The 24,220-nt window shown below is 39.1% G+C and overlaps 1 protein-coding gene across 1 annotated transcript in view; it reads left to right on the forward strand.

Annotated features, from left to right (window-relative positions):
* Window positions 1–24,220, forward strand: part of LOC118896387 (phospholipid-transporting ATPase FetA-like) — a 118,298-nt gene that overhangs the window by 83,859 nt on the left and 10,219 nt on the right. Inside the window, exons 13-20 of the mRNA XM_036854161.1 lie at window positions 1,462–1,658; window positions 3,788–3,996; window positions 6,365–6,408; window positions 13,251–13,416; window positions 15,242–15,430; window positions 16,149–16,264; window positions 20,853–21,017; window positions 23,176–23,287. Coding sequence (XP_036710056.1) covers window positions 1,462–1,658; window positions 3,788–3,996; window positions 6,365–6,408; window positions 13,251–13,416; window positions 15,242–15,430; window positions 16,149–16,264; window positions 20,853–21,017; window positions 23,176–23,287 — 1,198 coding nt within the window. The remainder of the gene's footprint in view (window positions 1–1,461; window positions 1,659–3,787; window positions 3,997–6,364; window positions 6,409–13,250; window positions 13,417–15,241; window positions 15,431–16,148; window positions 16,265–20,852; window positions 21,018–23,175; window positions 23,288–24,220) is intronic.

A 24,220-nucleotide genomic window follows, 5' to 3' on the forward strand; every position in this document is an offset into this window, starting at 1 on the left:
ATCAAGAAATGAGATGCACCCACCTTACTTCTTTCTCAAGACTGCTTTGGCTGTTTGAGGTCTTTCATGGTTCCATAAAAGTTTTAGGATTTTTTTTTTCTATTTCTATAAAAAATGCCATTGAAATCTTGATAGGGATTGCATTGACTCTATAGATAGCATGGGTAGTATAGACATTTTAACAATGCTTAACTCTTCCAATCCATGAACATAAGATATCTTTCCATTTACTTGTCTTCTTCAGTTTCTTTCATTAATGTCTAAATCCCACTTGATTATGGTGTATGATCCTATTAATATGCTGTTGAATTTGGTTGGCTATTGAGAAATTTTGCATTCATCAGGGGTATTGGCCTGTAGTTTTCTTTTCTTATAGTATCCTTCTCTGGCTTTGGTACCAGAGTAATGCTGGCTTTGTAAAATGAGTTAAGGATTATTATCCCCTCCTCCCCAAAGTTCTTTTCTAAACATAGTTCTCAAATCTGTCTTCTTTCTTTGCATCCTTTCCCCTCCATGCCCTTTTCTCTCAACCTAATGGCAAGAAAGTTGAGGTTATCTAGAACAATAATCTTGGTTCGGTAAAAAGGTGCCATCTTTAATCTGGACATTGCCTCCAGCCTGATTCATTTTATTCAGCTGAAAAGAATTATTGGGCCTTGTTTGCTTAAGATCTCAATCTTGTCTCTTTTTTCCTCTTTGGTGTCTAAAAGTAATAGGCTTTTCCAGTCCTTTGATGACCCAGATTTCACGCTATTCCTTTTCATTTCTGCTTAAAATTGGCCAGTTATTTCCCCTATTTTTAACTTTTGTTAAAGTCAGCCAATACACACTAATATTCTAATTCTAACCATTTCCCTTAGAGCTCTAGGCTCAGTAGGCACATGGTCTGTCTTCCAGTTTTACCATATTCTTTACTGTAAACATGATTGCCATATTGTCAGCCTTTTATATCCATTTCCTTACCACCCACCCACCCCCAGCTGCTAAGCCAATGCCACACACTTTAGACTTTTTTTAAAGCAGAACCTCACTTCAGTAATGGAGTAATTAAGAGATTGGGTTCTGGAACTAGTTCAAGACCTGTCTATCCTAGTTAGTAGCCAAATGACTTTAGGCAAAATACTTTTCCATTCTTAATATCAAGTTTCTTGTCTGTTATTAAAAGAAGGGTATTATAAATATTAAATTAAATAATACAAGTAGAGTACTTAGCACAATTATTGGCACTTAATTAATATTTACTATATTATAGTTACTATTGTCTCCTGTCAAAATCCCAAGGATGGCTCCTGCTGGGCTTTCTTTTCTGTCCTGTGTACTACTGCCTAGAGACTGAGCGTCAGGGCCCCCCTGCCCTCCAAGAAAAGAGAGAGGCTTTGTTGAGAGATAGGCTCCAAACGGTAGAACTGAAGCAGCACATCTTGGATGAAATGTTAATTTAATTCTTTTTTTGATTTCTAGATTTTCCTGTTTTTAGGCAGCATGTGTTTTGTCCTAGCAGTTGGTCATTGCATTTGGGAAAACAAGAAAGGCTACTACTTCCAGGATTTTCTGCCATGGAAAGAATATGTCTCTTCATCAGCTGTCTCTGCCGTCCTTATATTCTGGTCCTACTTCATTATTCTCAACACCGTGGTGCCTATTTCCCTCTACGTCAGGTAGGCTTCTTTGACCACTGGAGGACAAGCTGACTTCATACTTCCTACTTAATTCCCCAACTAGACTGTGAACTTTCAGAAAGCATAGATTCTGTGCTCTTTAGCCCTTTACTTTGCACAGTGCCTGGTGCACAAAACACTCTGAGACATATCTAGAGACTGCATAAATGCTTTCTATATCCAGAATACCATCCTAGATACTATGTGGGTTATACAAAAGAAAATTATCCCAACCCTCAAATAGTTTGTAATGTACATGACTAAATAAGACATACAAACACATGAAATAATTAGAAAAAAATGCACACAAACTTGGTGATGCTAAAGCACAATCTAGGCAGCCCCTAGTTTATCAGTGAGACAGATTCCAAACATTCATTTGTAAATCAGTTCATTCAGAACTCAGAATGCGTTTTCCCACAGAAACAATGTGGCAGATGGTAGATAGGTGTAATTGTGACTTAAGTTCTGGTTCCTAAAAGTTGGAGAAGATGAAGGATGTTTCCTTCCCCTTTTCATGAGCACCTTGGACAAAAATTTGAAATATAGGTAAAATAAGTCTTTACTGTACTCTGATCTCCTTTTTCTATTTTCAACACTCCCTTTCACATACACACACACAAACACATTTCTTGCATCCTTCTTTTCAGGTTTCCTAAACCCTGCACTGTGGCATCCCAACCCCAAAAGCACCCAATATAACTAAATTATCTTACTAATTTAATAAATATTTATTGAACAACTACTATGTGCCAAGCACTATATTAGCTGCCAGAGAAAGAAACATGAATAATAAGACAACCCTTCCTCTAGATAAACTTACAACATAGACATGGAAACACATACTTAAGTAAATAATTAAGGTACAATATGAAGAATGATGTAATAGAAATGTATATGTGAATGCTATGGGAGCCTAGAAAAGGAATAGGTTGGTTCTGCCTGTAGAGGCTTAGGATTTACAGGAAAAAGTAATAATCAAACTGATATTTGAGAAAAGAGTAGAATTTACCAAGCAGAAAATAGGAAAAGAATATTACAAGCAGAAAGACCAGTATGTACAAAGGTTTGGAGGTTTTTAAAAGCTTGATTTGGTCGTAGAACAGTGAGTAGCCTAGACTAAGGTGTTGGATGGTAATTTAGGATTAGATTCAGGAGAGCCTTGAATGCCAGGCCAAGGAGTTTGAGTTTTATCTTAAAAGCAGCAGAGATTTTTCTTAGGAAAGAAATAATATCATTAAATGTCTGGGTTTAGAGAGATTGCTCTGGTGACTGGTATGGTGAAGGAAGGGAGAGGTCAAGACTCAACACATGAGGACTAATAAAGTCAATAATGTGGGCCTGAGCACCTCTTCCCTCACCTCAAACAAAAAATCCGTGTTGCTCAATGCAGTTGTCTCAGACAGGGATTACTAATGAAGCAGTCTAAACTACCACAAACTAAATATGAATGATGATAGGAAGGAAGCCACTTAAAAGTCTTCACTGTTTTAAAATGAAGATGCTTGTTAACCATAAAGAATCTATACGCATGTTATTTGGAACAGAAGTGGAATGTGACAAACACAATTGGGAAAACTCGGATAAAATGAAGAGGAGGCTATTCTAGGGAAAAGCTACCCCACAGGCAGGCTGGATCTGCCTAGAAATTTATCGGAGGGTCAGCTCCTGTAAGCTGTTTCTGAGTCTCACAGATCTTTCCCTTCTGAAACAAAGAAGTGCTATTTCAAGTCTGAAGTTTCTCTCTCTTCCCCACCAATGAGTTTACGTGACAGCAGCAATAACTCTCTAATTAAGCCTATGCTATGTTTTATAAATTAGCTCTTAACTCTGGCAGGCCTTGCATTATTGCAGAATTTCAAAAATTTTGGAAGAAAGGCTGTAAAGGGAGTATGCCTCAGCAAAGTTAATCAGTATGTCTGGTAATCAAGTAAAGCCTTGAGTGATAATGGTCAAAGTCAGAATTACAATGGGTTGGCTAGTACGAAGGGTCCTTCAAGATTGTAGGTTCCCAAGGAAGGTATTCTGATTTTCATTTCTACCACAGGACTGGTACAAAGGAAACCAGGATGATGAATTTGCTTGCCCTGCTTTGACCCAGGACCCTTCTTTTCTTGCTTTCTCCTTAGTGTTGAGATAATAAGATTGGGCAACAGTTTCTATATCAACTGGGATCGGAGGATGTTTTATGAACTAAAGAACACACCAGCACGGGCTTGTACCACCACCCTTAATGAGGAGCTCGGCCAGGTCAAATACGTGTTCTCCGACAAAACAGGGACCCTGACTCAGAACATCATGATTTTCAACAAGTGTTCTATTAATGGGAAATGCTATGGTATGCATATTTTTCTGCTTTCCCTGAGTCTTGGGGAAATATTACTTTGCAGATTGTTCTCAAGAATGATCTATCTCTAAATCTATATGCCTCTAAATTCACATTTACTTCTTATTCTCACAACCTGCTCTGTTCACTAAGCAAAGCTCATCTAGCCCATTCAGTTCTAACCAAAAGCATTTATTTAGCACCTTTTAGATGCAATCCATTGTGTTGGATGTTGAAAATATGAAGATGTATAAGAATTAATCTCCATCCTCAAGGAATTCCCAATGTCTGGGGAATGTTAGTTACTCTCACATTAAATCAGATGGTGCAACCAGCATATTTCTGAAGCTGCTATTCTCCTGATTCCCCCTCAGACCAATAAACACTCTAGAAAGAAGCCATCAAAGGGTATTCAGAGTTTGATGTGTCTCCCATGCCCAGTTATTCATTTATTTCCTGCCTTAGGCATAAGCTTGTTTTTGTGATAGTGTTAAGTCCTTATATGTGTGAACATTCATGCCCATTGCACTAACTAGCTAAGGAAAGCAATCACATCTAAAAAGATAGACCACATGGGGTGTTTCTTTGGGATTATGAAAAAGCTTTGAAACTAGGAAGATGTGATAGTTGCAAAATATTGTGAATGCACTAAATGCCCCTGAATTGTACACTTTAAAATGGTTACTTGTATGTTATATGAATTTCACCTGAATTAAAAAAATTTTAAGTTAAATTTAAAAAATAAAAAAATTAAAGTTAAAATTTTAAAAAAAGCTAGAGCACTCTAATATTTTCTATTACCCCTGCCAAACAAGTTTTCACATGTATAAACTCTGAAAGCTTATTTTTGGATGGTTGATTTGGGTGAGGATCTTAATTTTCTTACTCATTGTATGACCTGACCATACACTGGGTAAGGGTAAGGATAAGGTTGAAAAGGGTCATGGGTGTTTCTATGCTTGGTATCAGACTGTCTTCCACCCCTATTCTGTCTATGCTGTCTACTGGCCAAGAATCCTAAACATTCCAGCACTACTTTCACATATCCTCTAGGTAACTTTTCTGATTGAAAGGCTTCCTGAGGTACGAAGTCTCTCATAAATGACTAGCCTCCAGCCTCACCTCACCCACACTTAAGGAGAAGAATTGCACCCCAAGCAGCATTATTCTTACCATTGGCTTGAGGAAAGGAGCTCATAGGGCACTGAGAGCTAGGTGGCCTGAAGGGATTCGAGGGGCTTAACTGCAAGTCTAGGATGATAGAATCAGAAGAAATAAGCTTTTAAAAATCCTCCTTTAAATTACCATATGATGCAGTAATTCCATTCCAAGGTATATACCAGAAAAAAAAAAGAAAAGAAAAGAAAACAGAGAATTCAATCAGATAGATGTATGCCAGTGTTCATTGCGGCATTATTCACCATAGCCCAAAGGTAGAAACAACCCATGTGTCCATCAACAGATGAATGGGTAAACTAACTGTGGTATATCCATGTAATGGAATACTCAGACATAAAAAATAATGAAGTTCTGACACATGCTACAACATGGATGATTCTTGAAAACATTATGCTAAGTGAAATACGCCAGACACAATCAGAAATATTTTATCATTCTACTTATATGAATTATCTAGAATAGGCAAATTCATAGAGACAGAAAGCAGATTAGAGGTTACCAGGGGCTGGGAATAGGGAAGAGTAAGGAGTTTTTGTTTAGGATGCTGTAAAAGTTTAGGAAATATATAATGGTGATTGTTGTACAACATTGTGAATGATATTAATGCCACTGAATTGTTCACTAAAAATGGTTAAAATGCATACTGTATTCGTTTTTCTCTTTCTGACTTACTTCATTCTGTATGACAGACTCTATATATGGAATCTAAGGAAAAAAAAAAAAAAAAAAAAAGTCATGAAGAACCTAGTGGCAAGACGGGAATAAAGACACAGACCTACTAGAGAATGGACTTGAGGATATGGGGAGGGGGAGGGGTGAGATGTGACAGGGTGAGAGAGTGGCATGGACATATATACACTACCAAATGTAAAATAGATAGCTAGTGGGAAGCAGCCGCATAGCACAGGGAGATCAGCTCTGTGCTTTGTGACCACCTAGAAGGGTGGGATAGGGAGGGTGGGAGGGAGGGAGATGCAAGAGGGAAGAGATATGGGGACATATGTATATGTATAACTGATTCACTTTGTTATAAAGCAGAAATTAACACACCATTGTAAAGCAATTATACTTCAATAAAGATGTTTAAAAAAAAATGGTTAAAATGAAAAATTTTATGTTATACATATTTTACCACAATAAAAAAATGTAAACCCTTCTTTAAAACCCTTGCCAAGTGTGTATTCTGTTTACTTACCAACAGGTGTTGTCTATGACAAGAATGGACAGAGGGTAGAAGTCTCGGAGGTGAGTGATTACAGCGCCCTGTGAAATGCATGTGGGACCTGAGTGAGGCTGCGCCGCACAGCAGCATCTTTAACACAGATTGGGATTCCCTGAGCCCCTGAAATATTACAGCTGTTATTGGCCCCATAATATCAGAAAGTATTATATAAATGAACTCTGTTTATTTGAGGGTATTTGGGTGTGTGTTTTAAAATGAAAACAGCTTATTATAAGAAGGTGATTTTATATAAATAATATATAAATTTTTTAAAAGTAAGGAATGTCTGAAGAAACCAGCAAAGGGATGAACCCTTGAGCTCATAAAAATGATCTAGGAGAGCAAATGAATAGTGGTTTAAGATACTTTTTTGGAAGACATTACATTACTTGAGAATAAATTCTAGTTCTACATATGAATATTATTCGTTTTCTGAATAGTGCTATTAAAATTTCTTTTAAACACAAATAAATTAATTAATTAAAAATGAAAATAGCTTTATTGGCTTTTTCTATTTAAAAAATAATCTGTGCTCATGATTAAAAAAAAATTCAAACAATATAGAAATGTATGAAGAAGAAAATTAAAATCATTCAGTCCCACTTAGATAACCAGTGTAAAATCTGGGACTATTTATCCTTTCAGATGCTTTTCCTATGTATATATACACACATATACACCTAGGTCTGGTAGGTAGGTAGGTAAGTAGGAAGGAAGGATGGATGGATGCGTCGTCGCATGCATGCTATTTTCAGCCTCCTTTTATTCACTTAACACTATATTGTGGCCCTCCTTCCGTGTCAGTATATGTAGGTCTACATCATCATTTTGAATGGCTGTCATAGCCAATTACATTGATGTATCTTAATTGATTTAGCCAATCCCCTATTTTTATTCTGTTGTCTTTTGCTATTATAAATAGCATCATGGTAAGCATCCAGGTATATACATTTTTGTCTCCTCTTCTGAAAATTATTTCCTTAGAATAAAGTCCTGGAAGTAAAATTAGTTGGTCAAAGGGTGGCTAGATTTTTAATGCACTTAATAGTGCCATATTGCTCTCTGGATAGACTGCATCAATTTATAATCCCACCAAAAATATATGAGAATTCCTCTTTTCCCATACTGTATCCTTGTCAGTACTGGGTATTAATATTTCAATCTTTAGAAATTTAATTGTGAAAATGATATCTCATTTAATTTACCTTTCTTTGTTTACTAATTAGATTGAATCATTTTATGTGCTTATTTTCCTTCCTCTTTCCAATCACTTTATTGCCCATTTATACTTTTTTTGTGAATTGCCTGTTCATATTCTTTGTCCTTTTTTTCTTATTTCAAGGGGCTCCTTATATAGTAAAAATACCAACTTTTCCTTCGTCTGGCACATATGTTACAATTATTTTTTTCCAGTTTTGTCTTTTGGCTTTTGTTTATAGTTTTTTGTTTAGAAGTTTTTAATTTATGTAATTAATTCTATCAGTCTTTATCCTTTATAGCTTCAGGATTTATGACATACTCAATAGTCCTAACCCACACAATTGTAAGAATATTTTCCTTTTCATTCTTCCTGTCTCTGGCTGGTTCAATTTTACTGTTTTTTCCAGTATTGGATCTCAACTTTTGTTTATGGGTTTGATTTTAAGCATCCCTTCATAGGGCTTCTTCCATTATATTCAGTATACTACTCACCCTATCTCTTTCCTACTAGAACCAATTCCAAACCTTTAGCCACTTGACTTACGTACTAAACAGGTAACTCCGCCTCCCAACTACTGCCTCACCCTTATCCATCCAGAGAGACTGGAGATGGGAAATAAAATCAGTATTTGCCTTAAATCCTCTTCCAGGGACTCTGCTAATGACCTTGGCAATATAAACAAAGTTATAGCTTCTAGGGAGTAAATTGTTACCCTGGAGTTACCTTTCTCTTCCTCTTCCTTTTGCTACTGATCGACCATAACACATTTTCCTCTGGATCCCTGGAATCTTTGTTCTCTTGTAAGCAAACACCCACAGCCTTATCTTTTCATTAAAATGCTTTCTTCTCTCTACCTTGATTGAAAGATGACTTTCCCGGAGGATATCCCTTTTCCTCCATCTCTCGTACTCCGCATACCAAAAGCCCAAAGGTATTGTCCTCATTATCCTGTGCCACTTTTCTTTTTTTTTTTTTTTTGGCTGCCTTGGGTCTTCATTGCTGCGCACAGGCTTTCTCTAGTTGCAGCGAGCGGGGGCTCCTCTTTGTTGCGGTGCACGGGCTTCTCATCGCGGTAGCTTCTCTTGTTGCGGAGCACAGGTTCTAGGAGCACAGGCTTCAGTAGTTGTGGCACATGGGCTCTAGAGTGCAGGGTCAGTAGTTGTGGCGCACGGGCTTAGTTGCTCCGCGGCATGTGGGATCTTCCCGGACCAGGGCTTGAACCCGTGTCCCCTGCATTGGCAGGCAGATTCTTAACCACTGCGCCACCAGGGAAGCCCCTCCTGTGCCACTTTTAAACTATTACTTTTTCTCCCTCATATAACCTTTCTTCCTGTGACGCTTAGGACTTCTAGCTGTATTCCTCTTTCTTCTTGTCGTTGACATTTACAAATCTTCTGGCTTCTCCACTTCATTCACTGAGGACCTTGAAACCTTAGCTCATATTTTCCCTCTCTACCCAATCCCTGCTATCATCTTGGGTGGTATTGGCTTATTTATGGATGATCTAGCAACACAGATGCTCTCAGATGTCTAAAAGAATATATCTTTCAAATGACTTTTTGGACTCAAAAACATCTGTATCATCCATTTCTATGTTATCATGTCACCATCCAGAAGTGTACTACTCTGAAATTGTAAACTCCCTTGTCATGATCTCTGATCACAAACCTTATTTTTCCAGTTCTCTTGATACTTGATTCCTAGTATTCCTGCTTTCTTATCACAGGAAGATTTACAAACTCTCTGTTCTCCTTTTTCTCTATCAATCCCTTGTGACTTTACTTCCTTTCCTATCTTGCCCCCCATCTGTACCCAAGATCATAAGCATCTTCAATACCTTACTAGTTCTCCCTTTTTTTCCCCTCTCTGATCGCCCAACAAATCTCAACCTTGAATTAACCAAGCCAGCTACCATTCTCTGTTTCTAATCTCAGAGTGCCAAGCACTTTTTGGGGATCACAAGCCATTACAAATTCAGAGACTCCAAACTCTTCTGGGCTTCCAGTGCCACTTGGATAATTTTTTAATCTATTTATGGTGAGCTTAATTCTTAATTTTCCATATTAGCTATTCCAAAATTCACCACTCTTGGGCCTTCTACCACATCCCACTTCCTTCTCCCCAGTGTGCAGTAGATGATATTGTTTTCTACTTTGCTGAGAAAAATCCAAACTATCAGCTAAGTACCCTTTTCTGTACAAATATCAGAACCCACCTTTACTTCCTTTCCTTCAGTCTCAAAAAAAGGTATAACTTTTTCTTTCAATACTAATCTCTTCATATATTCTGATTCCATGCCTTTCTACTTCTTCAGGAACCTCAGTCAATCCTGTATTCTGTGTTTCTTAATATCTGAAACTTATCCCATTATATGATTCTTCCCCCTCAGCTCAAATCTATCCTTTCTTTAAAAAAACAAAACAAAAAAACCATTTACTACATGCATACAATGGAATATTATTCAGCAATAAAAAGAAATGAGCTATCAAGCCATGCATGCACGTATACACAGAAAAGGGAAGAACTTTAAATGCATATTGCTAAGTGAAAGAAGCCAATATGAAAAGGCTATGTACTGTATGATTCTAACTGTATGACATTCTGGAAAAGGTAGTGGTTGCCAGGGGTTTGGGGAGGGGTGGAGAGAAGGATGAAGCACAGGAGATTTTTAGGGCAGTGAAACTATTCTGTGTGATACTGTCATGGTGGATTCATTACATTATGCATTTGTCAAAAACCACAGAATTGTACAAAGCAGAGTGAACTCTAATATAAACTATGGACTTCAGTTAATAATAATGTATCAATATTGGTTCATCAATTGTAACAGATGTACCATACTAATGTAAGGTGAAAATAGGGGGAAATGTGGAGTGGAAAGAAGAAAGGAAATATATAGGAACTCTCTGTACTTTCTGCTCAATTTTTTTTTATGAACATAAGACTGCTCTAAAAAATATAGTATTAATTTAAAATAAAATAAATGTGTTAAAGTAACCCTTAGCCCATTAACCAGAGGTAACCACTACTAATAAATGTTTACATCTTATTTTATTCATTTTTTAAAGCGCTTAGAACTTTTTCTTCATCCTTCATTACCCTCTGACTCCATCAGTCAGTCCAAAATGTTGATTATCAACCATATGTCAGACTCTGAATAAATGTTAAAGGTTCAAGGAAAACAAAAGAAATTTGTTCCCTACCTTCAGAGTTGGCAGACTAAAGGAAAAGTGTATAAGGAAATAGACAATTACAGCAGTCTTTATAACTCCTCACCTTTCATTCATTCCTCATTCTACCCTATATAATTAGACTCTGTCCTATCATGTCCACTGAAACTAGCCAAGGTCACTAATGACTACCTTGTTGTTAAGTCCTTACCCAATTTCTCTGCAGATTTTAACACTTAAAACTCCACTTTTTCTTAAAGCTCTCTTGTCCCTTGGCTTCTGTTAAGTAACTCTCTTCTTGTTTTTTCTTCCTGTATGATTGTTTTTTCTCATCTTCTTGGCCATAGGTGCTGATGTTCCCCCAGAGCTCTATTATTGTACCTCTTTTCCATCTTTATAGTCTCGTGTTTTTACTGACTTTAACTACTGCCTACTTACTAATGACCTCCAAATCCATATATCCAAGAACCTTTTTAGCTCCCTCCCCATCCATGACCAAAGCTAAAGATATCCTATAAAAACTATCTATAGCTATAGGATCACAGGATCTCAAAGAGTTTCCTCAATTGCCTCCTCTACCCTCCATTCTGAATTCGTTTCTTCTCATCTGATACTCCCAGTTTCCATCCTTTTGTCTAGTATCTGGATTTGCCATTCAGTCTTATTCAACTGGGTGTTTAACTTTCAATTGCAGAGTAATTCATGAATACTGCCCCTCAGATCATGCTGTACTGCAACTCCAAGCCAGCACTGCCTCAGTCCTGTACCCAGCCAGGTCCAGTGTTCTCAAACATTACTTGTCTGGAAGGGGAGATTAGAAACTAGCTCAGATCTCTTACCTGAGCTTCAAAACTATATATGCCTGCTTTCATTATTACCTTTATGTCCTTCAGGTATCGCCAGGTCAGTCTGTCAAAAATCTCCTCCTGCTGGGTATCCTATCTCAGTGAATGGTCTTACCATCTATCCCAATTAGGATACACAAAATAATTCTTAACTGTTTCTCTCTTTCACTTGTCATATCCATGTCATACAATTCTATATTTTCAAATCATACCCTTAATTTAATATTTATTGTCACTACTTTATCATTTCTCTTGTGAATTACTGAATGGCTTTCTAACTGGTCTCCTTGCTTTTCATCTTGCTACTTCCAATGTATTCTCCATGCTGCTACCACAGGACTATATGATCATATGACTTTCAGCAGAAAATTGTTATGGTTCCCTATTGCATACAAGATAGTAATGCAGGATCTGCTTCATATCTACCTCTCCAACTTCTCTCACATCACTCACCAGCTTCTAAGTTTCAAAGAATGTACCAGTACAAGAGCCCAGTTATAGAAAAGCCTCAGAGGATGCTATATAATGAGTTATCTTAAATTACTAAACCCACAAACTTCCCAGAGCTCACAAGTCTGTGGTTGGCCAGGTCTAGGACTTGGCTCTGGACCTGACCATACTTCCTCACTATCATGACAAAACTCCCTCTAGATGGGTTATAGAAAAGAGCCAGTATAGCCCACTACAAACTTCCGTTTCCCCAACATAGCACCAAGCAGCGCAATTGTGTCTGTACTTGACACATTGGGGCCCAGCCCAGGTAGCACCACAACTACAATGAACTGGTGAAATATCCTTGAGAGTTCTGATATGGGCTGGAGAAATCTGTTAATAACACCACACTCCAGGGTGGGCATAAGAGAGTCTCAGGACCAAATTGAGCCAGAAAAGAATGTTTACCCCAGGTGCCTACCAGCAGCCTACCTGACATGAAGAACGTTAGTCAACATCTAAAGGAGCCAAGCTCATAGCCAGGAAAATGGTAGTGAATATTAGGTCCACAGATTGAGGCAGGGTCAATAACCTTGAGGACTAGAGGCAGGAAGGAATCAGGTATGCTGAATCAGGTATGCAAAATGGTATAAAATTAAGTCTGTGAACAAGAAGTCTGTACTGAAGCTTCCTTGTCATACAGCCTTGCCTCTGTCTTGCAATATTCCTCTCTAGCCCCCTTGTGGGGTAAAATAGGATTAGTGCAACACAGTAATGTCATTGTACCTAGCTCCCTTCCCAGTTCCCAAAATCAGGCAGAGGACAGCCAGAGACAAGACTTTTTCCAGAAACCATTTACTAATAGGGAACAGTTACTCTCTCATGTCCTCAGGTTTGATTTATCATGGATTTGGGACTTGGAAGAATAGAGCCTGAAGATGGCCACTAATCATTCAGGATAGCTAGAGTAGAAAGAGGGCAAGAAGGGTCTGCCAAGCAGTGCTAGCTTGTCTCCTGTGTGATGGATCTTCTCCAAGTGAATGGATGGTCCAGGTCAGAGCTACAGAGGCCTTAGAAACCAGCACAGGGTCTCTTTCACTTATCTTGCTTTTCTTTTCCCATCCTCCTAAGAGCTCTCATCACATTCCAGAAATTGCCCCCAGGTCAACCTTCTGTAAAGTGTCAAGCTGCTGTTTGTTCTGGCTTATGTGTTCCAGAAAACAGAAAAGGTCGACTTCTCCTACAACAAACTGGCTGATCCTAAGTTTTCATTTTATGACAAGACTTTGGTGGAAGCAGTGAAAAGGGGAGATCGCTGGGTACACTTGTTTTTCCTGTCACTCTCATTGTGTCATACCGTAATACCAGAAGAGAAAGTAGAAGGTGAGAAGGGGCTTGAGGCCTCATGGACTGAGAATATGTCATAGAGTCTAGGCTGATTGGAGGGGGAATGGTTTGATATCATTTGTAATGGCTTAATCTAAAGAACTTTCTAATAGGAAGAGTTGTCCCGCAATGGAATGGATAGTAAAGATAAGTAGTGGGCTCCTAGTCACTGAATATATTCAAGTAGAAAACAACCTCTTGGTCTTAAAGAAGATTCATTCATTGGATAGGGGTCAAACTTGGTGCTATCTAGCGAGCTTCGGATCTTGAGACTCTGTAATATTCTGTCACAGAGTTTATCTGATTTATTGCCAAGATCAACCCCACTACCTCTGATAAGACTTCCTGAAGGATGAGTCATCCTCTTGTTGCTTCACAATTTAAAGGTATCCCCATATACCCTAATTTCTTTAGTAACCAAATATGACTATGTCATCCATGAATTTATCAAAATCTTTTTGAGAAATTACTGATTTTAAATTAAGAAGACTTTTTTTCCTTAACAAACAAGAATTTAGGCAGCCAAGTAAATCACATTCTTTAAAGTCAATGTAGTCTTAATATAATACCACCATGAGTAACACCTTATATTTGTACATCACTTTATAATTTAACAAGTTGCTTTCATTTATATTACCTTCCAGTCTTCACAACAGCCCTCTGCAGAACAAGAAAAATGATCCTAGTTTTATAGCAAAGGAAACTGAAGCTAAAAGAAATTAAGTGCTGTACAGCAGAAACTAACACAACATTGTAAAGCAACTATATCCCAATTTAAAAAAAGAAAGAAATTGTGATGACTAAAATCCTATAGCTAAGAAAGGTATAAATGGGATAAGAACCCAAATCTCATGTCTTCTGGCCCCATGAGCTCCCACCCTTCCACAAGCCTCTCCGGGTCTGACGTTCCAACAAGTTGGTATTACTTGAAGCATATTTGGACTTGTCTATGTTTACTGCCTTGAGTGACAAGGTAGGAAACACACAAGAAAGTAATCTTATTATCCCATAGACACATCTTATGTCTGACTTAAAATTATACTCCCCCACCTACCTTATTCACAAGTATAAGACTCTGATGATGTATAACTGTTTTTAAAAATCAAATTAACCTTCAAAAGAGAAATAATCTAAAATATATCTCAGGTTATGGGGATTATTCTAAAAGAGGAGTTACAGAAATGTCTTGAGTAATATCAGATTGAAAGATTGATTCAACAGAGTAAGTCATTTCCCTTCCCAGGGTGAGAGTTTCAAAGGTGACAATACTCATTCATATATATATATATTTTTTTAATTGTTTACTAAACTATCAATCTTATTACCTTATAGCAGTGTTCATCAAAGTGCGGCCAGTCTTATGCAGGAGCACTTTATGGAGGACCATATGCATGAGACTCACTCAGGAGATTTGTTAAAATTCAATTTCCTGGGCCATCGTCCCAGATTTTGTGATTCTGGATTCAGTAAGTTTGGATGGGGCCCAGGAACCTTCATTTTTAACAATCTCCTGAGCCATCTTTACCCGCTAAAGTTGGAAAGCAACTGCCTATGTTTTGTTTGTTTGTACACATGTTCCATGTACTTCTGTAATACTAACTCAGGTCTGTGAAATTAGTTGAGAATATTGGAAAGAATGAAAAAACTGACCTGTTCTATGCCACCTGGCCTTTTAGGGCCAGGCTTGTGAGGAAATTTTGAAGAAAGATGTCCCCTCCTGGGCTCCATCTTTATGTAAGCCACTTGGAAGACAATCTCACTTCTGGGTGGACTTCATCTGCACATCTCTATGGGCTCTGGCTGCTCTCTTCTCTCCTGCCAGGTGAGCTGACTTACCAGGCTCAGTCCCCAGATGAAGGTGCCCTGGTCACTGCTGCCAGGAACTTTGGCTTTGTGTTCCGTTCCCGCACGTCTGATTCAGTCATGGTAGTCGAAATGGGGGAAACCAGAATCTACCAACTACTGGCTATTTTGGACTTCAACAATGTACGCAAGAGGATGTCTGTTATTGGTGGGTGCCCCTCCTAGTCAGTCCTCTCCCCTCATTTGTCTTTCATATACATTCACACATTGACTTTCTCCTCTATCTACACACAAATGTTTTCTCCTGCCCACATGCCATTTCACAGGCACTCTGCCTCAAATACAAATACATAGCCATTCCCACTTTCTCTCTCATAATCCTTTATATTTTCTAATATACACATATGTGAGCTTACTGCCATGTGCTAGGGCCCTTATTTAGTGATCCTGGGTAGTGGCTTGTCAGAACCCTCAAAGCCAAGATAAGAACAGAGAATAAACCCATAAAGCCTGAACTTGGAATAAGAACTGGGGGCAGACAATATAGAGGAAATTAATACTATCTGCTCTCAATTAGTTTGGGCCTCAGGCTGAAGAGGATGAAGGTCATTTTTCATCCTTGTTCCTTATTAGGTGTGGGCCTTGGTCTGGAACTTGGACTTGAGAAGCTAAATGTGATTCTGTATCAGGGTCTTCCATAGGTGATACTGAACCCATGGAAAAACTGGTTCCAAAAGGTCCTCTCTCATTCTCACCAGCCCTCACCACATCACTCATCCTGTATGACCACTCATTGAGTGCTTAGCCCCCAAAGGTGTCAGAAACAAATGTCATGGGAACAGCCTCCTGCCATCTCTCAGTGTCCCAGACAAGTTCTCATAACAGTGGACCTATATGGTTACTTTGCTTAATTTGCTTATCCTTAGTGAGGACACCTGAAGATCGCGTAATGTTATTCTGCAAGGGTGCAGACACGATCCTCTGTCAGCTGCTTCATCCATCCTGTAGATCCCTCAGAGACGTGACCATGGAACATTTAGATGTAAGTGTTTAGGTTGCAGGGGAGGGAAGCTGTGGATGGCTCTGTGTATCTGGATGTGTGTCCATATATATGTCCCCATGTCAGTGTGTTTCAGTATGGGGTAGATTGGTGTCTGTGTCTCTTTAATTGATAGAAGAATAAAAACTACCCCATTCTGTGGGATTCTCACTGACCACATTGCCAACTTCTGTGTGAAGGAGTTGGGTGGCCCAGGATCCCAGGGGCATGATGAGGATTGTGTTGTGGGAGCACTTACCACAGTCAGAACAGTTCATTCTATGATTCCTGGCTCGGGAGGTCCTGTGGTCACATCTAGAATTTGCTTCAGAGTAGGGCCTGCTGGACTTCCCTGGTGGTGCAGTGGTTAGGAATCCGCCTGCCAATGCAGGGAACACGGGTTCAAGCCCTGGTCTGGGAGGATCCCACATGCCGTGGAGCAACTAAGCCCGTGCGCCACAACTACTGAGCCTGCGCTCTAGAGCCCGTGAGCCACAACTACTGAGCCCTCATGCCACAACTCCTGAAGTCCTCGCGCCTAGAGCCTGTGCTCCGCAACAAGAGAAGCCACCACAGTGAGAAGCCCGTGCACCACAACGAAGAGTAGCCCCCACTCGCCGCAACTAGAGAAAGCCCGCGTGCAGCAATGAAGACCCAACTCAGTCAAAAATTAATTAATTAATTAATTAATTAAAAGAATAGGGCCTGCTGGTATGGGAGGCCCCACCCCACCAGCCATGATGGGAAAAGACTGCTTTTAGGGTATGGAGCAGAAGGCACCAGGCCTGGGCTGTGTAGAGGACTGTTTGACACCATCCTTTGTTATTTACAGGATTAGAATCCCCATGGGTACCTACCTACCCCACCCCACTTCCACCCTTTAGGACTTGAGATATATCAGAAAAAGATATATAGGACTTGAGATATATCAGTAAATAACCATCCTCTGTTATTTACAGGATTAGAATCCCCATGGGTACCTACCTACCCCACCCCACTTCCACCCTTTAGGACTTGAGATATATCAGAAAAAGAGATTGGCTTCAGTCTGCTGACATAGAAAACCAGATTCATGCTCGCTGGGGTTTCTACCCTTAAACCTGGATATATAAAGGGTTGGGGGAATAGGACAGGGGATGTGATGGGGAAGGGGCAGATCAGAAAAATATTTTAAAGAATAAATAGGTTGGAGGAAGTGCTATTTTATTAGGCCATTTTGGCTTGGCCTCACGTTAACTCATAGAAGTCAGAGAGCAAATGGCCAAAAGGCACATGAAAAGATGTTCAGTGTCAGCCATCAGGGAAAAGCAAATCAAAAATCACAAGATACTACTTCACACCACTAGGGTAGTTAAAATCGAAAAGATGACCAGACAATAATGAGCACTGCCAAGGATATAGAGAAATTGTAACCTTCGTACATTGCTGACAGGAATGTAAAATGATGCAGCCATTTTGTAAAGCAGTCTGGCATTTCCTGAAAAAGTTAAGCATAGAGTTGTCATATGACCCAGCAATTCCACTCCTAGGTATATTCCCAAGAGAAATGAACATTTATATTCACACAAAAAAGTGTACACTAATATTTATAGCAGCATTATTCATAATAGCAAAAAAGTAGAAACAACCCAGATCCCCATCAATGGATGAATGGATAAATAAAATGTGATAAATCTGTACAGTGAATGTTATTCAGTCACAAAAGGGAATGACATACTTATAAATGCTACAATGTGGATAAACCTTGAAAACATTATGCTAAGAGAAAAAAGCCAGTCACAAAAGGCCAATATTTTATGATTTCATTTATATGAAATGTCCAGAATAGGCAAATCTGTAGAACAGAAAGTAGATTAGTGGTTACCAGGGGCTAGAAGAAAAGGGAATGGAAATGACTGCTGACGGGTACAGGGTTTCTTTTGGAGGTGATGCAAATGTTTGGGAATAAGATAATAGTGATGGTTGCACAACTTTATGAATATATATATATTTAAAAACCACTTAATTGTATACTTTAAAAGGTGGATTTTATGGTACATACATTGTATCTCAAGTTTTTGAAAAAGTCATTGAAGCGTCCCACATAGGACAACTCTTATGTCTTATACTGGTTTCCTGAGGCCACAGTTTTGTTTTTTTGGTGTGTGTGTGTGTGTGTGTGTGTGTGTGTGTGTGTGTGTTTTATGGGCTACTCTGAAAACTTGTCTTTTAACCTTCCAGAACTCATGAATTAGGGTATCTTCTCAATGAGCATTTCCACAGACTGGCTTCAAAGAGGGGTCATAAAACTACTTCAGATCTTTTGACCTGCTTCCAACCTTAACAGATACCCATAGTGGAGCCTAAAACACTACAATCTATTAACCACTGAGGATACACCTATAAGAGTCAAGTTCCAGAAACCCACTCACACAGAAGCACAGCTCCAAGCCCTCTAAGACAGGAATCCAGCAAACAGGTCACACAAAAACAAGCAGCAGTCATAATTTGGCCCCAGGGCCCCAGTTTGCCCACCACAAGAGAAAAAAAAACATACAAGTAAGGGATAAGTAAAAAATAATGTTAACACAGGCTGCTAAAATATTTGTTGAATGGAATAAGAATCTGTCAGTGTATTGTTAAGCTTGCCAAGTCCTCTTATCAGTATCATGCAAAATCAGTTTCTGCCATATCTCTTCCTTCTTTTTTTTAAAATGGCTGATGTATATTTTAAATTGCTGAATATATATAGATAGATAGATAGATTTATTTATTGAGGTAAAATTGGTATATGACATTATATAAGTTTCAGGGGTACACCATTATAATTTGATATTTGTATATACTTCAAAGTGATCACCACTTTGTCTAGTTATCACCCATCACCATACAATTGACCCCCTTCACCTATTTCACCCACCCCCCAACCCCTTTCCCCTCTAGTAACCACCAGTCTGTTCTCTGTATCTATGAGTTTGTGTTTTGTTTGTTCATTTGTTTGTTTTTTAGATTCCACATATAAGTGAAATCATACGGTGTTTGGTCTTTCTTTATCTGATTTATTTCACATAGCATAATACCCTCAAGGTCCATCCATCTCGTCACAAATGGCAAGATTTCTACTTTTTGTGGCTGTGTAGTATTCCATTCATCAATGGACATTTAGGTTGTTTCCATATCTTGGCTGTTGTAAATAATGCTGCAGTGAACACAGGGGTGCATGTATCTTTCTGAATTAGTGATTTCATATTATTTGGATAAATACCCAGAAGTGGAATAGCTGGATCTGGATCATATGGTGATTCTATTTTTAATTATCAAAAAGACAAATAACAAGGGTTGGAGAGGATGTGGAGAAAAGGGAACCCTCATACACTGTTGTTGGGAATATAAACTGGTACAACCACTATGGAAAACAGTATGGAGATATTTCCTTTTTAAGAAGTCTCTTGAGATCTTCTCTCAGCCTTCTTTTTTATAGCTTCACCTGCCAACAGTACAGAGGTTTAAGAGATAGCATTCTCTACAGATACTGCCTTGTATTAATTTTACCTGACAGGTAACATGAAGTACTCAGGAGTTACACAGAAAACTAAGAACAAAATATCAAGATGATAAATTCTGTTTCTCTTTGCTCTTATAATGCCAAAGTGAATTATTTTGAAGCTCACTATTAAGTTATTATGGGGACTTCCCTGGCAGTCCAGTGGTTAAGACTTCACCTTCACTGCAGAGGGCACATGTTTGATCCCTGGCCGGGGAGCTAAGATCCCATGTGCCACATGGTGCAGCAGAAAAAATAAAATATAAAAAACAGTGATTATGTAGAATTGTTATTCATGTGCAATTCTCAACACACAAAATCTGCTTCTAACCCTCCTTCAGTTAAATATGAATTGTGCCCTAAACTGCCCACACTCTCACCTAGCTCTCCTTATAACCAAGAGTATACTTCCGCAAGATAGTTAGCTATGCGTGGTTAGGATATATTGATGGCCAAAGAGCAAAAGATGCTAACTCACCCAGAGAGCATTTCAGCAGTGGCCTCATTAACACTACTGGCTATGACTAATCAACTGAGCCAACCAGCTGTAGACAAATACACAAATTTGCTATTTGAGATGCCCATTGAATACTTGATGAAGGAAGGCAGGGAGAGATGAAAATAAATGAATGTAAGCCTGTAAAAAAACAGTAACACCCTTGATTATTTGCTATAAGAATTCCTTTTTACTTTATTACTCTCTTCTTTCTCATATTATAGACATCATTATCTTCTCTTTAGAGGGTGAATTATTATCCCAATTTTACAAGAAATAAATCTAGAAGGCGTCATTCTTTACGAGGGTCACACAGCAAATAACCTAACCGCAAGTGGAAGTTAGAATCTTCTGTCTCTCAGAAGTACTCTCAACCTTTATCCCCAGCTATGCTGGCGCCATCCTTAGACCGTTTGACTGAGAAAACTCAACAGGTGCTTTCTGGTTAGGCTAGGTACTAGCCCTGTGATACTAACCAATAAACCCTATCTTGCAGGCAGATGGAGTCTGTCATTCCTTAACTCAGCCCTAACCCAGCCCAAGTCCACTCAGTGCATACACATGTCTTCCAGGATTTTGCCAGTGACGGCCTTCGCACCCTCATGGTGGCCTACCGAGAACTGGACAATGCATTCTTCCAGGACTGGAGCAGCAAGCACAGTGAAGCCTGTCTGTCTTTGGAGAATCGGGGAGATAAAATATCAATGGGCTATGAAGAGATCGAAAAAGACCTGATGGTTAGTGTGAGGAAGCCAGGGACAGATTGGAGGCAGGATTGGGGGCGGGGGAGCAGTCAGGAGACTGATCAAGGGCTCTGAGAATGGCTTCTAGCAAATCATAGGTTCAGGCTCTCTCTGGATACTGGATACTGGATACTGGAATCCAAGCTGATTCAGGATATCTTGGAACTTTGAAATCCATAAATAAGAAAAGAATGTACTTGTTGTAAATTTCATCTTTCTGGCAATGTTTCTTATCCCAAAGCTGTCCACAGAAGCTAAGAAATCTGGAAGAAATCAGGGTCTGAATAATGTACAACTTAGATGATCCAGAACTAATTGATGGAATAATCAAGACAATAATATTCACTCATTCATTCAACATATTTATTAAGTGCCTCCTATGTGCCAGGTACTGTTTTAAGCCCTGAGCATGTAGTAGTAGGCAAAACAGACAAAAAAGTAATATATATACAGTATGTTAGGTGATGACAGTTCTATGGAAGAAAATAAAGCCAGGAAGAAAGGTAGGGAGTATCAGCATATGTGTGTGTGTTGTAGAGGGTAGAGTATAATTGCTATTTTAAATAGGGTGCTTAGTCTTTACTATGAAGGAGACATCTGAGCAGAGACCTGAAGAAGGTGGCAAACCACGCAGATCTCTGGGGAATCAGTTTTCCAGAAAGAAGGAACAACAAGAACAAGGACCCTGAAACAGGAGCAGACCTAATTTGTTAGTAGAACAGCAAGGTAGCTCATGTGGCTGGTACAGTGTAAGTGAGGAGGAGACAACAAAAGGACATGAAACAGAGAAGCAGTAAGGGGTCTTGACAGGCCCGTATAAAGACTTATAGTGAGACATGGAAAACAGTTGAAGAGTTCAACCAGGGAAGTGATGTGATAGCTTTTAAAATGATCAGTCTGGCTGCCATGTTGAGATGATTATTACTGTAGGGGAGCAAATGCAGACCCAGGGAGATCAATTAGAAAGTAGTTGCTGTTCCGGTTTGCAAGGCAGAAATAGAGACACAGACGTAGAGAACAAACGTATGGACACCAAGGGGGGAAAGGGGTGGGTGGAATGAACTGGGAGATTGAGATTGACCTATATACACTAATATGAATAAAATCGATAACTAATGAGAATCTGCTGTATAGCACAGGGAACTCCACTTCGCTGTACAGTAGAAACTAGCACAACATTGTAAAACAACTATACCCCAATAAAAAAAAAAGAAAGAAAGAAAGAAAGTAGCTGTAATAGTACAGGTGAGAAATGATAATGGCTTGGACCAGGTAGAAGTAGTGGAAGTGGTGAGAAATGGTCAAATTCTGTACACTTTTAAAAGTAGCACCAACAGAATTTGCTGATGGTTTAGATTATAGAATATGATAAAAGAAGTTAAGGATGACCCCAAAATTTTTGACCAGATTGATACAGGCTCTGCTATAAAAAGAGAAATTGCTGATACCAAATGGGAAAATTTAGAGATCCCAAAGGTCACAAATCTCCTTCCATAATCAGTTCTGTGGTTAGTATTTCTAGTCTGTCCTTTTAGAGGCCTAGCAGAAATCAGTCAGTAGTTTGTCCGGCTGTTAGTTTCTCAGACCCAGTGCTGTTGCCCATCCCTGTGGTCAGTCAGTACAATTAGGGTATCACTGAGAGACGGCACGATGTTGGACCAACATACTTTCAATGTAGTGTGGGAAAGGCCTTGAAAACCTTAGAGGCCCTCAGTAGGTACAAACAAATGAAGTTCACCCAAGCCCTTTTAGAGTTGAAAGAAAAACTGGAGTTGGATTTGGGGATCCCTTGTCTGGGACCCACTGCTTTTGGAGACCAAAGCCAGGAAACGTGCTATGAAGCAAGGAAGAAGTGAGAGTGTGTTGAGAAACAGAGGATTTAGAAGTGGCACAAAGCTTCATGTACGACTTGTGCGAGTCTTTTCCCTCTTTGGTTCCTTATATTCTGTGTTTCTAAATTTGATTTCAGTGTGTGGTTGAAAAGCTGTCTGTTGAGGGGCAGAGTGTAGTGAGTTTTATACCATTGGGGTCCCCGTGCCAGGACAGAGCCAGCTTACTAAAGAGGATGCTGAGGTGCCAGTCGAGTTGTTGGGTACCACTAAATGCAATGAGCCTCTTCCTTTGCCTCACTCACTGATATTTCTGTTCAAAGCTGTTAGGGGCCACAGCCATAGACGACAAGCTGCAGGATGGAGTACCTGAGACGATCATCACCCTGAACAAAGCCAAAATTAAAATCTGGGTTTTAACTGGAGATAAGCAAGGTAAAGGGGAGCTCCTTGCCTGACCAATCCTCTTCCCTGTCCACCTTAGCCATTTCTTCTTTTTCTTTTTCATTTCCTTTTTTTCTTAGCCATTTATTTGACAAATACCTTATAACCCAGGTCAAGTCCTTAGAGAACACCTTCACTCCCAGTCTTGCATATAATTTGCTAAGCATATATAGTACTTTATGCCAGATACTGTATTAGGCATGGAGAACACAGAGATGAATCAGTCAGACATGGCCTCTGTCATCCAGGAACTCACAAGCTAAAAACTTTTAGGGTTGTCTTTGACTATACCCTCTCTGTTGTCCCAAAGATTTACTCTCTTACCATGTTCCACTAATTCTTCTGAAAATCCTCTTAACTATGCCACCACCCTAGTTTAGCCTTTGTACCCTGTTGGCTGTACTTCTGCAAAAACTTCGGAACTGATCTGTTTCTTGACCTTATTAATTTCAATATAGCCTACATACAACCATCAGTTTAACCTTCCTAAAATACTGCTTTTGTGATGTTACTCCTCTACTCAGGTACCTACAGCAACTTCACATGGTAAAGTCGGACTCCACTGTCTGGACTTCAAGACCTTGATAATCTGTTGCTACCTACACATCCTTATCTCCATCGTAATGTGACCATATCTTCATTATGTCCCAAACCAATTCCTATTCTATGCCCTCTGTTTGGATTGTTTCCCCATTTGAAACTCTTTTTCCCCCTAAACAAATCTTACTCATCCTTTAAGGCCTTGCTCTAAGAAACTTTCTATGACAATTGCAATCTCTCCTCTGAATTTTGATACTACTTGTAGCCAAGGTTCAGGACTCAATTTAAAAAAAATTGTTTTCCTTAGTATGACTTTATTCCAAATTCCAGATTTCTTGATGCAAAGGAAAGACTACAACCTAAACATATCTCAGTCCCCCATAA

Source organism: Balaenoptera musculus, chromosome 6 (assembly GCF_009873245.2).
Source record: "Balaenoptera musculus isolate JJ_BM4_2016_0621 chromosome 6, mBalMus1.pri.v3, whole genome shotgun sequence".
NCBI classification, from domain to species: domain Eukaryota; kingdom Metazoa; phylum Chordata; class Mammalia; order Artiodactyla; family Balaenopteridae; genus Balaenoptera; species Balaenoptera musculus.